This window comes from Achroia grisella, unplaced genomic scaffold, assembly GCF_030625045.1.
Source record: "Achroia grisella isolate CSIRO2021 unplaced genomic scaffold, CSIRO_AGI_Agris_v1 utg146, whole genome shotgun sequence".
NCBI lineage: Eukaryota > Metazoa > Arthropoda > Insecta > Lepidoptera > Pyralidae > Achroia > Achroia grisella.
The window spans coordinates 2,560,915-2,575,911 of NW_026712636.1; the positions used below are offsets into that span (position 1 = coordinate 2,560,915).

The window sequence follows — 14,997 nt, forward strand, 5'->3', positions numbered from 1 at the left end:
TATACTAACTCTGTATATCTTTATTTTTAAAGGTACTTTACAGCCCCTAATTTTGTGTTCGGCGAAACTAACAAATCAGAAGAACAATTGCTGATATATGAATAATATGTTAAAATTAGACTTAATGAGTATTTTTGATTCGGAAACTATTGTCCCCATTGCTAGCAATGTTGCTAATATGTTGACCTGCCTTAATTCGGAGAATTTATGTCCCTGTTTTTACTATTCTATTCGTATTTTTGCTATTCTATTCTATTTTTAAAATATCTTCGAAGAAATAATTTGATTACAATTGATAAAAGATAATATGACTCAACAGATAGTGTAATACACACCGGTATGAAGTAATACTATTTGTGTGAAACAATTTATAGTGAAAACAATTTAATTTATAACATAACAATACTAGACAGAGCTTGAATTATGTTCAAATTATAATCTATTAAATATTTAAAGGAGGAGTTCGAAGAAAAACCTAAAGAGTCCAAGGACCCATTTGACACAATGCCTAAAGGGTAAGCATACTATATGTTTGTTAACTAACTAATAGGGTAATTATGTTTTTTTTTATGTAAACAAATGCCATGCAAGGTAATGGCCCTCCATCACCTTTTATGAAAACTGGTAGCTGGTAACTTTTTGTCTCCATCAGATCGTAGTAAGACTTACTTTACCAGACCAAAAAGTTGGCCGCGAGACTACCTTAGTCTAACCTAATTCCTAAAACCTTCACAGTCTCTGTGGTCTAGCGGTTTAGCACACCGCTTTACTCCCATGGTCGCGGGTTCTACTTCACGGGTTGTATACCTGAGTATGATTGTTTGTATCGATCTGGTTGTTTTCTATGTAATTTTTTTTTTTTTTTGATGATAATCAAATGGTGCACCTGTCTGCGATAACAGTTTACACTGGCCGGGCACTGGTGTAGGTTGATAAGATGAGCATGAGGTCAGGTGGGTTAGCCCATCGTGACAAATTCAACAAGAATTTATCGTGATGATTTCCAGGGGGGGGAACCGTGTGGAAGTCAACCTGTCTGTGTGTATTTAAAAAATATATTTAAGATTTTAGTATATCAGTTGTCAAGTACCAATAGCAAGTTTTGCTTATATTGGGGCTAGACGGCGCTATATGAATTATTCAGGGACATTAATATTATTCTTATATTTACAGAACATTCAACATGGATGACTTCAAACGCTGTTACTCAAATGAGGATCTGGCTAAATCAATTCCTTACTTCTGGGAAAAGTTTGACCCACAGAATTACTCCATCTGGTATGCTGAGTACAAGTACCCTGAGTTCCTCACTAAAGTGTTCAAGAGCTGTAGACTGATTACAGGTATGTTCATTTATTTTTAGATTTATTTATATGTTACTAAATTCGACCATAATTAATTTAACATTCAGTATGGCTAGAAAAAATAATAAAAATGCAAACAATATTAATCTATTCTCAATTTGACCACAGACTAACAATAAACCATAGAGTGTACATGCCTGTGTATGTCAAGTACATGATTTATTTAGTTTATTTTATGTCTTAAATTGTTGAAATAATGTAGTCGTACAGTGCAAAGTTCTTGAGTTTCTTAATATTTAATATTTCCTGAAGAGGCAGCTATAGATTAGTTAATCAATTTATTGTGAACCCCGCTGATGTACTTTTGTGGTTGAACAGGCATGTTCCATCGACTGGATAAGATGCGCAAGCAGGCGTTCTCGTCGATGTGCCTGTTCCGAACTGACGGCCACTCCACTATCTCGGGCGTGTGGGTGTGGCGCGGACACGAACTCGCGTTCCCGCTCTCGCCCGACTGGCAGATCGATTACGAATCGTATGACTGGAAGAAGCTGGACCCAGCCAACGAGGAGACGAAGAAACTGGTACAGCAATACTTCTCGTGGACTGGTACCGACAAACAAGGCCGCAAGTTCAACCAAGGCAAGATCTTCAAATGAAGAGCAGAGCGGCCTCTAGTTCCGCACCTGGTACCGTTGCGCTCGTTGCACTTGTGTAACAGTATCGTGTGCCACTCATTTAATGGTGACGACTTAACTCTAAGAGCGAACAGTGTCTTATAAAACACATGTATTTGCATTTATTTTCGACGTCCCTCGATACAGATCAATATTAATTACATTTTTACCGGAAGCCAGCTTTGTAATAAAATTGTTTTTATTTATAAATAAACAACTTTCATTTCTGATTTATAGATTTTATGCCAGTTTCCCTTATGCCACCAAAATTGTTATATGATTAAAATATTAATAATTGGTCACATTAAGTCAGATATTAAGTAATGGCTCACAACCTGAATAAATTATTGTAGTTATTTGCTTTTAATTTTGATAACTCACAAATAGCAATCGTAGACATGCCCATAGTACTGAATTTGAATGGGTGTAAATTAAACAACAAATTGGAAAGCAAAAATTTATATATTTCATGTTTCAGACTTTTGCCTAAACTGATAGATTTGTATAACAGTATTATATACGTTCTTATATATTATTGCGTTCATGAAATCAACTAATCACAAGAATCGCTAAAGCAAATTGTAGCGACAGACGTAGACACAGAAGTCAACAAGCGGTATCGTTTTACATTATTTAGATATAAATATATACTGTCCTGTAGCGATACACTGAAAATATTAAAGTGAAAACATCGAGATAATCCATAATAAAGGGCAAATGCATTTGTTGCGTTAAGTTGCGTACAGTGGACTCGCGTCGCGTATATAACGCATTCAAACCTAAGTTTTCTATCGAATCATGTTTTAGTTTACAATAGACAAGAGAAATCTGACAAACTGATTTTGTAATTGAACGGCAGGTGGATGAAGTGAGTGCAGTTAAATATATTTGTTACTCAGTTCGCATAAAGGGATAAATGACACTTTTTTTTTTCGAACATTATCATAGTTAACATTTCATAATTAATATATTTAATTGTTTTCAGTTTAATATCATTCAACTGCTTATTCCATTATATGGGTCCATTATAAAACCACTTGGACGGTGATACTCAAAGAATTCTATCTCTATAATGCTATGGTTTATTTTAGATTGCACTCGTTGCGTCCACCTGCGTTTTAAGTTAAACTAAATTTCTAGATGGTTCTAGAACTTTCTTTGTAGTATAAGTCGCGACGCACGTCCACTACGACAGACGCTAGGTTACTATCTAAGTACACTATACAACACTACTGTTGGGAGTTGCACAGTTGTAGATTCGTGCTGTGTCAACGATTACGAATAACTTGCATATTAATTTTACCTTTTATATAGATAATCATAAAACCATTGCGTTACTAAATATTGCCTTTTATATCTTTATCGTAAACGACGAGGAATAACAACTAATTTATAACATTTTAGAATTGTATAATAATTATAACAAACGCAAAACGTGATTTATTAACTAAAAACTTTTGAAATGTAAGATCTGCACAGACGAGGACGTTGTCGCACAGAGCACTAAACGTTCACCTGAGACATTCCATAGACGATATTTGTGCAGTGTAGCTTACAGTAAAGAAACTCACGGTTCACCTTATGGACAGTGGTAACTTTCGCCAAAAGACATGAACAGTCACTCACTTGTGGTATTATTAGGACCAGTGCCATATTCAGCCAGCGCGGAGCCTGTACAAATTCTAACAAGAAGCATATGACACCAATTTTTAAGTTTTGTGTTTTTAAAAAAACTACTCTCCTAAATGAAAAATCGCATACTCTTTGAAAAAAGAAATCTTTTCTGTTATTATTGTGTCTTATATGGCACGTAGTATTTCCTACTATTGCTGCTAGGCTAATCCGTCATTACAGATGATTTATATTCATATCTGATACTTTAAATCTAAGTGTAGTATTGAAGATACACCCTTATAGGCGACTTATGCGCTCTATATCAACAGATGAAAATGTCCGCCGAGGACTGGGCAGTCATCGGCGGACAAAGCGGACACTTTGTCTCTCGTCTGCGTAGACCCTTAAAGACAACTCTCCGGTGCATCGAAGCATGCCAGGTCACCATTTATTAAAATACAATATAGTGCAGTCGCCCGGCGGCCGGCGCTGCGACGACGCGACGTAAGGCAGCACTCTGTAGTTACACTAACTACATGTCTCATTCTCGTGGAAGCGAGTATGCGACCACACGCTACTATCATACATAGATACAGCACACGGCATTGAGGTATTATGTAACCAGCTGACGTACTGGAGGAGACGCCGTAATTGCGGCGATAGTACCGCACTTCAGTCACATTCGCTAAGCGCCCGAAGTTGTAATGAATGTTTCTGCAAATTTATCTAATTGACCATGAAACTAATGAAATAAAAATTATGATGTTCGGGTAATCATAAAAAATTTACATTTACTCGCCTTTTCTATATATAGTCGTTAAGAGAATTGGTCCGAAAGTCTTACTTACGAATATGGAAACAATGAAGATAGTTCCTACTTATTTATCTAGTTAATAGCGCTTACTGTTATTGTAAAAAAAATATATGAATTTATGTTGATTTAACTCCTGTTTGTCAGTCTGTTAGTTGTTATTGAGACACAAGTCAAATAACATCAAAGATGACGAAATTCTAATTTCTATGATCATTCATTCACCCTCATCAAAGTCCTTCAAAAATGGGTGCCACACGACATGACGGCCGGACGGATGGCAATTCAAATTAAATACTTTCTTCTAAAAAAATATGATATAATGTTCATCACATCGAAAAATATTTTAAAGAATGTAAGCACTCAAATTAATAATCTAATTTTGTTCCCTACGCATAGCGCAATGTTTGTATACAGCGTCTCCTCTACCATTTGATTACATAAATACCTCAATGCACACGACACGACCGTCCGTCGCATATAAACCGCAATATACACTTCGAACAATTTAATAAACATCAAAAATGCAAAGGTCAACTGTGGCTAATAGGAGAGATATAAACGACGCTACAAATATATACCTAATGAACCAGGTAAATTTACATCTCAAAAATGATAACATCTCGTACGAGTCAATATTATTAGAGAATATAATCTATAAAATGTTAAACTTGTGTCACGGGAGTGCCGGTCCTTGGCAGGGCGGCGGCCGAGAGCGGCGGGGTCATTGTTGTCGCCTCTCCGCTCGGTCATGACGCTCGTGTCGCTCGTGTCGCTCATACCGCTCCTGATTACATCCAGGTGAAATGTGAATTTTAAGCGGAGGTGCCTAATTAAACGATGAATTTCATACTTTTTTTATACTTTGAGCGGCAATCAAGCATATGGCCCAACTGATCAACGGCTACCGTAGCCTATGAACTCCTGAAGAAACCTTAATATACCATTCTTGAAAAACCCCATGTTGTAGTCTCTCGAGAAAATATCAGCAGTTAGTTCATTCCACAATCTAAGTGTACGTGGAAAGAAGCTTGTCTAAAACTGCACTGTCTGAGACCACTCGGTGGTGCGATGGCAAAAGGTAGACAGAAGAACAGTACACTTACTTTTTACAAATAAATAAATAATTATTATCCTTTTTAATAATAAATGTTGTATGTACCTACTTGGAATAGCAAAACAAGCTGACGGCGCACTTAATGGTATATGGTACTTAGCCGTCGCCTATATAAACGAACAGCACTACGGACGTCACGTCATCATATGGCACTTATATACTATTCTTAAAGCCTAAGATGTCATGCCTCATATCTTGCCTTAAAACATATCACAAAGCAAGCTGCTTGGAGGTTAAAATGGGCAAAACTGAGGTAACATACATACCTATTACCATTATTTAATTTACTTCTGTGAATTACAGAAATTGATGTAATATACATTATGGCTACCAGAAAAACCGGAATATAGCTAGTTAGTAGGTAGGTAGTTAATACTACAAACGGTGAAAGAATGAAAGGTTGATATTGAATACAGACAGAAATTGTTAGGAGAAACCAATGTACAGTTATATCAAGCAAATTAGACATTAAAGACTAAATTGGAATCCCATCGTATCAACATTTAAAGAGGATGATGGAAGATTGTGGAAATGAATAAATTATAAATTAATGAATTACAAATAATATAAACATTCTCATCAAAATATCGCTTACCTGATGCACAGACATATCATGTAAATCAAGATCAGCGGTGAATGGACGCCCTACTTGTACACTTAGCTGGAGATGGGTCTCGTCCCCTCTTTCAGACTCCATTGGAGATGCACTGAAATAAAAAAAGAGTCGCAGAGTTATCAAAAATTTAAGAAAGTCAAGTCAAACAAAAATGTAAGTGTTCGGCTCTCTTATAAAATACATAAGTTTTCAAGATTCTTATTCTGTCATCCTTTTTAAGTTATGTTTTTTGTAATTAATTTCTGGTTAAATGGTGTGCTTTTTTTAACATAGCCTATGTCCTAGCCTGTGTCCTTGTCTTACAATTAGTCTTTACATCTTTCAGCCGTTTATTAATGACATATAATCATACTACAACTTTATAATTTATTATATATAAACGGAATAATATTAATTAATTAACGGTATGTAATATTATCTTATCTGTGGTAAAAGTATCAAGTGTGGCGTTCCCCATAACACAGTCGACAGTTGACAATGCTTCTGATGTCTCTATCTGGAATATCGGCCGTGAAGGTATTTCGAATGTGTTAAAACGAAGCTTGGTAATATTAACTACATACATATGTAGTTTCTCGTCTATGCAAACTTATTTATACTTCATGGCTATGGGACCCGAAATTTTTCTAGATAAGTATATTTCACACAAAGATGTCTCTTGCTTCTGCAGCAATATCTCTCCCATTTCTGTGCTACAATAACGCTACCTATCTTATATTATCAAAATATTCAAAGGTCGGTACCTAATACGCAACTGCTGGACGTCATCAGAGAGCAATGGCAACTCATCATCACGCGAGGGTCCGTGTCCATGACACTCGCAGCGACACTCCTCCGGTTCTACGTAACTGAATACCACGTCCCGGCCACCCGAACTTCCCGCGCTAGCATCATCAGCTCCAACGCCACCACTGCTTGTAGCAGCACTCGGCAAGGTCTGGATCCGCTTCGGTTGCTTCCGCCTCTCCGGCACCTCTTCGAAATCGATCCATTCTGTTTTAGCTCGAGTCTCGTAACCTGTTTCAAATATTACAATTAAAACGTCTGATTTTTCAGACGTTTTTTGACGTCTGATGTTTGCCAATGCGTAATTGTGTATTAAATCTTGGACGACCTAATTTAGCAGTTAAGCATCTTACGTAACGTAATTTAAAAAAATTGAAGAGTGAGAATACGTTAGACAATTTACGAATACAAAAGACGATTGATTTATGATATAATACCAACCGGTCATGAGGTGTAATTGCCGATTTTTACTTAGACGAAACGTGTACTTGACTGTTGTTAAATAAAAATAACTTTTTGGTTATAAACTTACCATCACTGCCACTGCGTGTTCGCGTACGCTCCGATCGTGTGGTGCCAGACGCGGAAGTCGTTCGCGGCCGTCGTGGTAAGCGAATACGTATCTTATCAGTGGCCGGCGATGTAGAAGATTCTATAGTGGTGGGTGGCCGCGGCATTTGTGCAATTTGCGGCCCGTACGGCGCCGGGGAAGAGCGTGAGCCAGCTCGTGGTCGTTCCACGCGCGCTACGGTCACGTCACTTCGCTCACGTACCGGCACCATGGGTAATGCTAGTGAACGCTCCAGTGGTAAAGTAGTCGGGACGTAGGGCAATTCCTCTTCGAATGATTCCTGCACAACCAAGCCACGTTGCTCCACATCGTTGACACTACAAGGGGCTGCCGCGTCCGAACTGGTCTCAGATTCTGAAGAATCCTTTCTACCTTCTTGAGGACTTGCCGTCGACTTACTAACAGATTCATGTTTATTTTCTGTAACTCGTTTCGTTTTGCTTCCCGTTTCAACGGGAGGTTTTTTAGGAGCAATTATGGTTATGTGTGTATCACGCAGAGTCACCGCGTCGCTATCAGCAAAACTATTAAGAAACGAATCTGATATTTCACTACTGACACTCGGAGTTTTTGTAATACTAAATTGCGTACTAAATACCTGGTCCCTGCTGCCTACGTGTGTTGAAAATACAAATCGTTCTTTCCTTTTTTTGTCACTGACCTGTTGAGTGTCACTGGTTGTGGGGATGTCAGCTGGTGTACTGCCATTAGAAGTTTCACTATGTTCTTGTGACGTTATCGAAAGTAAATCAGAACTTTGTTCTACGGTCTTATTTACAGATTTTTCTGTATTAGATATATCTACTGGTGGTGCCTGTATTATTGCAGTGACTGCTACTTCACAAGCTTTTTCCTGCGTTGACTCAGTTATCAGTGACGGTCCCGAAATACAGTCAGTACTTGATTTTTCTGTAGGCGAATGCAGCGGAATAATTATACTTCCATCCGGTAACACCGTCCGTTGAATCGGTTTAGAAGTTGTGCGAGTTTCTGTTCCAGCTTTTGGAGTAGTGTAAGTATGTGGCGCGGAAGCAGGTCGAATCGGTTCTTGATGCGTAGCTATATCATTAAATTTGGAATCGCTTTCGACTTCAATATTACTAGTACTGTTCGTCCCACTTACAAAACCAGTTGTGCTCGTACCACTCGTACAGCTGCTTGTCCCATTCTGTTCGTTAGGTGGTGTCCGTAAAGGTATATGAATGATTCCATCCTTTGTATCTTCGTAGTACTTTAGTTTGTCATTTCGACGGTTTGAAGGTTGCTGCGGCTGTATTTGTCTCTGTGGCTGTATTTGTGACTGCACAACGGGCGAATTATCCCGCGTACTTGGCGATGGTGATGTAGCACTTTTTCGTGGAGTCCTAAATAATGAAAGTACTGAACCTCGAATTTTATTGGCGGAAGTAGGTGTTGCTGATCGATCACGACTTCTACTGCGAGATCGACCTTCAGTTAGACTTTTTTTTCTCCTGAGAGCATCTGATGGTGAATCAGGTGATGCAATCGTTTCACGTGATTTAAAAAGCGAACAGAAAGACGATTTTCTAGAAATAACTGTACCGATGGGCGACGGTGTGCGACTGTCTCGAGGAATTTTTCGTCGTGATGGTGTAGGACTTACCGTGTTGGATACTGCGGTGTTGGCAGCTAGTTCAGTTGGTCTACTTGCACCACCCAGTGTTAAAGAATCAGGTTTACGCATTCCTTCGCAATCTATTAACGTTCGCTCGCTTTCATCTTCATCATCATCCTCGTATTCGGAGTCTGGTTTTAGTCTAATTCTAATTATGTCCTTTGAGCGATTTTCATTTTTTTTAACTTCTGGCTCTGTCTGTCTATCTCTAGATCTTGCCCGTCGTTCCTCAGCTCGAGCTCGATTTCTCGACTCTTTTCGATGCTTGTCTTCGTCGGGTGTAGGCAGTTGTTTCACAACTGATTGTGATTCAGGTGGTATTATTGTAGGAGTAGGTGATGTTAAACGCATTGTATTCGGCACGCTAGTAGTAGTTGTTGCCGAAGACGCTCGGGCATTTGCACTAATTGGTCTAATAGTTGTACGCTCTACTGTTGCTTCAGTGCGTACCTCGCGCCTATCCCGCGCATCTACTGCTACTGGAGTCAACGATTGCGGTTGTTCTGAATTTAATTTAGCCATTTCTAATAAACGTTCCTCTACGGCTGCAGTACAAATTTCTGGATCTGTTTCGATTGGCTTTGGTCCACAAAATGATGTTTCCAGTAGCATCTTGTGCGGTGATGGCGACCTTGATATACCTGAAACTACTGAAAGACGTGATACTCGACTATTATGACTGAATCCAGAGAGAGCTGAATGTGCTGAACACTGTGACCCGATACTTGATAGGCGACTCGTTCTTCCGGATACAGCTAACAGCGCTGCCTCAGAACCTTGGCTGTCTTTTCTTGAATGTCGGCGCTCAGGATTTGAGGGAGTGGTAGGAGCCCTAGTTTCACCCGGTGCCGGTTCAAGAAATGCAAGTTCCTCAGTAGAAGAGCGCAAGTCTAGAGCACCGTCTTCCCGAAAACCGAGTTCTAGCCGTGAGCGAGCTTCCTCTCCTCCGCCACTGTTGCTGGCACCTGCGAACAGTGCCAGTTCTGGTGAGCTATCCCTAGAATCGTGATGGCTGGAACTGGAGGCCCGAGAGATGTCAATGCGTGGCGCCGTCTGCAGCGCGCCCGCTGACGGTGTGGAGTGTGAGCGGGCGCGCTGTTCGGGCGGCGCTAGTGCGTCGCTCGTGCTCGGTGACGTCGGTACAACTGATGTCGCGAAGACCGATGGATCTTCGCGGATCTCTGGAAGTCGTATCGCTTGTTTCGTTTCTGGACTTGACTGTAATGTAATATTAATGTATTCATTAGTAAAGAACTCAATCTGCATTATAAGTATTTGCAATGGCAGATTAAGAGCCTCGCAATGTTACACTTGATATATTGACACGCTTTACGTCTTCTACTACGTAATCGAAAGTTTCAGATAATTTGGGAGCAGAGAGAGTTAAAAAGCAAAGAAGCGAAAGAGAAGGTAGAGATACATACTGGCGGTCTCACCTCGTCAGAGACGTCGTGGTCGAAGGAGGCGATGGGCGCAGGCCCGCGGCGCGGCTGCCGCACGGGCGCGCCGCTGGCCGCCATGCGCGGCCCCTAATGCCACTCGTGCATCACGCCACTACCTGCTCCACTCTCCACGCACTACACTCTTCACCGCGATTCTCGCCCTTATTCTATAACACGATTGCGATTGTTTATAACTCAGCCGTATTTTACGACACTACTGCTTCTACTACGAACATATTCTTGTATGTTTCATAAAACGTCTCTCATCTGATTCCATTTCGTGACTTTATATTGAACGGGCAAAAGTTCGACCACGCATGTTAGCACAGGTTAAAAAAATAGTGTATCACATTTAAATAACTAATGAGCATGTACAGCACTGGAGTAGCTATCATGACCTGTTGGTGGTATCGATATCAGAGTAATCACAACACATCCGTAACGTAATGCACTGTAAATATCCCACGGCAGTCGATCGTAGTGAATGCGCGCGCCTGTGTGGGGCGAGCGAGCCCTTTTCGTTTCACATGGGAGGTGACCTAGTGAGGCTGTCCACAAGGGTCCACTGCTGGGCTCCGGCAGGTGCTGCTACGTGGAGGGCCTGGGCCACATCGCGGGGACTTTACTTAGCGGGGGCTCGGAGGCTCGCCGCGCACAGCCGCGCTGCGAGCGCCATCGAGCGCCGCGCCGCGCATGCGTGCCACGCACCCTCACCGCACCCCACACATACAATGTATATATATATATACTTACGTACACCACGTACGAGACTCGATTCCGGCGTACTCATAATCGCCACAGATTAACTATTCGCCGTCACGCGAAGATATGTTATATAATCTTTGAGTAGACGTACCTTGAATCTATGTGTAAGTATCTAATACAAATTTTGGTTGCGGAGCAACCTCATTTTCTGTAACTATGGTACAAGTTGAATCAATTCTTACTACTGGTATCAGCCATAGATAAAATTAGAATTGAGGGTTGAAGTTTAGGTACATGGGATGGCTTGATTGCGCAAGCAGTAGGTAATTAAAATTGACAGCAATATCATGCATGGGCCGCAAAAGCATTCGATCGGAATTAGGTTTTATTACCAAAATAACTTTTATAACCGAATTCTCAACATCTGCTTTTCTTTTAGAGCAATTTCTAATGCAGAATTTTTATTCTTCTAATTAACGATAACATATTTAGGTTGTTTTAACTAGCTCTGTTAATTAATTGACACAAACTAACCTTTTTCATAATTACTGCCAATGACCTATTCTAATATTGATCTAAACACACACAATGACTGGCGTTCAAACTACAAAACATTTCTTATTACTAGTTAATACTGTAAAAATAGAAGTAATGTACAATCTTTTTAATTGAAAGTTATATGTTTCCACTATGTAAATTGCATTATTGTTTTGGAATAATTTTTGTATACAGAAATTATAACTGACATTATGTAGAATTCTGAAGAATTAAATAACAATATCTATTATGAATAATTTAAGGGTTAATATGTAGTTTTATCTAGAGCTGTTGTGAATAGTAATTACCGAGCACTGAGTAACTAGTACCATGCCAAAGTACCGTGTCGTTACTTTGGAATTCTAGTACTTACGTAAAGTGATAATTTACAGGATAAGAGGAATAACATCTGATATAAAATGACAGTACATGGTGGTATCACGGATCTTTGATGATAATGTGATGTTCGTAGTGCTGTTCATGTAGGTATATAGGCGACGGGTACCACTTACCATTAAATACGCCCTATGCTTGTTTGCTATACTAATTACATTAAAAAAATATTATAATTGTTGTAGTTACCGTTATCCGCATATTGACGAAATCTTGTTTTTTTTAAGTTAGCGAACTAATACAAAATAAAAGAAACATCCTGACAGGTATAGGCTGGTACCGAGGTTCGAGAAAAACGATGTCCATTGCATTAAAAGTAACGAGTAAAATATCGACACTGTAGTAACGAGTACCAACTGGTTTCGTAACTGTCATATATAGATGTGGGTACTTACTTTTATACTTTGTTGATTAATAAAGTGTATTAATGTAGGTAGGCACAATATCTTCTTTACATAAAGTGATACAAGCTACATAGCACGTTTTATTTAAAATACTATATCTTGAGGACATATTAGTGGCGACGTAGTGTAAAAGTACTAAAATGGACACAAAAGCTGTGAAATTCGATGAGTTTAATCCTCAAACGGACAATTAATTTGACCGGCTAAAATTTTGTTTCGAGGCAAATGGCGTCATAACAGATTCGTCTAAACGAGCAAATTTCTTTACTGTGTGTGGATCACGAGTGTTTGAAACGTTACTAGCATTAATTACACCTAGAAAAGCGAGTGAAGTGACATTTTTGGAAATAGAAACTATTCTAAGTAAACATTACAGCCCGAGACCGAACGAAATATCGGTTTCGTTTCAATTTTATAAACGTGATCAAAAACATAATGAATCAGTGGCAGATTACATTGCTCACCTGAGAAAACTTAGTTCGGGTTGCAATTTTGTCGATTTGGAACGTATGCTACGCGACAGACTCGTGTGTGGTATGCGTGATGACCGGTTACAGTACGAACTATTGAAACGGGACAAATTACGCTATCAAGACGTAGTGGATGCTATGTTATCATCGGAAAGTGCGGGGCGAGATGTACGCATGATTCAAGTGTCTGCTGGCGCGACCGCGGCGGACGACACAACCATGCCCGGTCCCTCTCGCGGGTCCGGCGGAACGTCATTTTTGGGTTCAGAACCGATGGATATTAACGCTGTCCAGTCAAGAGCTTCCATTCGTTTTTGCTACCGATGTGGTAACCGGCACAATGGACAATGCAGATTTTTAAATGCCATTTGTAGCTACTGTAAGAAGAAGGGTCACCTTGAGAAGATTTGCATTAGTAAAAAGAAAAACAAAACTAATACTGTTAATTTCGCTGAAGAATCAGATGATTGTTTGAATGGAATTTACTGTATGTCAAGTGTGAGTCGCACGCCGCCTTATGAAGTGATAGTTTCACTGGCTGGAGTGCCAGTCTGTATGCAACTGGATACAGGAGCAAGCTATTCTATAATAAAGGAGCAAACTTGGCACAAACTTTGCACACAGATGCCACAAGCCGTACTGCGACCTAGCACATTGTCATTACGAACATGGACAGACACACCGGTCCAAATACTCGGTCAAGTAACACTGCCTGTATGTTATAAGGATGTCTCACAAAATTTGTGTGTTATTGTGGCCAAGGGGAATGGACCAAACCTGCTTGGTCGAGACTGGCTTGCTGCTTTTAACTTTACAATGAATATTAATTTTGTATCAAATACGGATATCAAAGCAATAGATGCAATCCTATCTAAACATAAGGAAGTTTTCAAAAATGGACTCGATACCTACCGTGGACAGCCTGTGACTATACATGTGAAACAAGGAGCAACTCCAAAGTTCCTTAAAGCTCGTCCGGTGCCATTCGCTATAAAACAAAGGGTTGAAATTGAGATTGCTAGATTAGAAAGTGAAGGAGTATTACGCCAAACGTCTTTCTCAGATTGGGCTACACCGGTAGTGCCAATAATAAAAAAGTCAGGGGAGATAAGGTTGTGTGGAGATTATCGCAGCACCGTAAATGAGGCAACTGAATCTGATACCTATCCTATGCCTACAGCGAATGAAGTGTTTGCTGCAGTTGCTGGTTGTAAATTTTTCACCACCTTGGATTTAGATCGGGCGTATACCCAGGTTATGGTAGATGAGAAGACTTCAAAACTCCTTACTTTGAATACTTGCAAGGGCCTTTACACTGTACATCGCCTGGCCTTCGGTGTTAAAGCATGCCCCGGAATTTTTCAACGTTTGATGACATCTTTACTGGGTGGTATCGCAGGTATCGCTGTTCTAATTGATGACATAATAATCGGGGGTCATACTTTGCTGGAAATGCAAGAACGACTTAACGAAGTACTAGGAAGAATTGAACATGCAGGACTACGTCTAAATAAAAACAAATGCAAATTCGGTCAAGAAAGAGTGGAGTTTCTAGGCTTTGTAATTGATGGGAATGGCATCCATCCTGCACCAAGTAAGGTTGAATCTATTGCAAAGACTCCTGAACCTAAAAACAAACGAGAACTACAAGCTTTTCTTGGTCTTTATAATTTTTATGAGAGGTTCATACCTCATAAAGCCACTTTATTGGAGCCTTTACATCGTTTGCTGGATACCCGGCAAGAATGGCATTGGACTGAACGGGAACAAAATTCATTTGAGACGGCAAAGCGATTATTTACATTTGATTTAACGTTAGTTCATTATGACGTAGCTAAACCTATAACACTTACTTGTGATAGTTCAGAATATGGTGTAGGAGCTGTATGTTACATGTGACAACATGTAACAGAT

The 14,997-nt window shown here is 39.8% G+C and overlaps 3 protein-coding genes across 3 annotated transcripts; 2 read left to right on the top strand and 1 right to left on the bottom strand.

The window, feature by feature from the left end:
• Positions 1–1,684: 1,684 nt before the first annotated feature.
• LOC131855542 (elongation factor 1-gamma-like) lies at positions 1,685–2,172 on the top strand. Its single transcript, XM_059206817.1, has one exon. It carries the CDS (start codon positions 1,685–1,687, stop codon positions 1,961–1,963), a length of 279 nt encoding a protein of 92 aa, XP_059062800.1. The 3' UTR covers positions 1,964–2,172.
• A 798-nt stretch (positions 2,173–2,970) lies between these two features.
• On the bottom strand, positions 2,971–11,215 carry LOC131855645 (mucin-2). The gene is made up of 5 exons (XM_059206943.1): positions 10,569–11,215; positions 7,458–10,350; positions 6,883–7,156; positions 6,119–6,230; positions 2,971–5,193 (listed from the first exon to the last, which is right to left on the bottom strand). The coding sequence occupies exons 1-5, from the start codon at positions 10,650–10,652 to the stop codon at positions 5,131–5,133; spliced, it is 3,426 nt and encodes a 1,141-aa protein (XP_059062926.1). The 5' UTR covers positions 10,653–11,215; the 3' UTR covers positions 2,971–5,130.
• Positions 11,216–12,753: 1,538 nt separating this feature from the next.
• On the top strand, positions 12,754–14,982 carry LOC131855543 (uncharacterized protein K02A2.6-like). The gene is given in 1 exon segment (XM_059206818.1): positions 12,754–14,982. A coding segment is annotated over 1 exon segment (2,229 nt).
• The last annotated feature ends 15 nt before the right edge of the window (positions 14,983–14,997 follow it).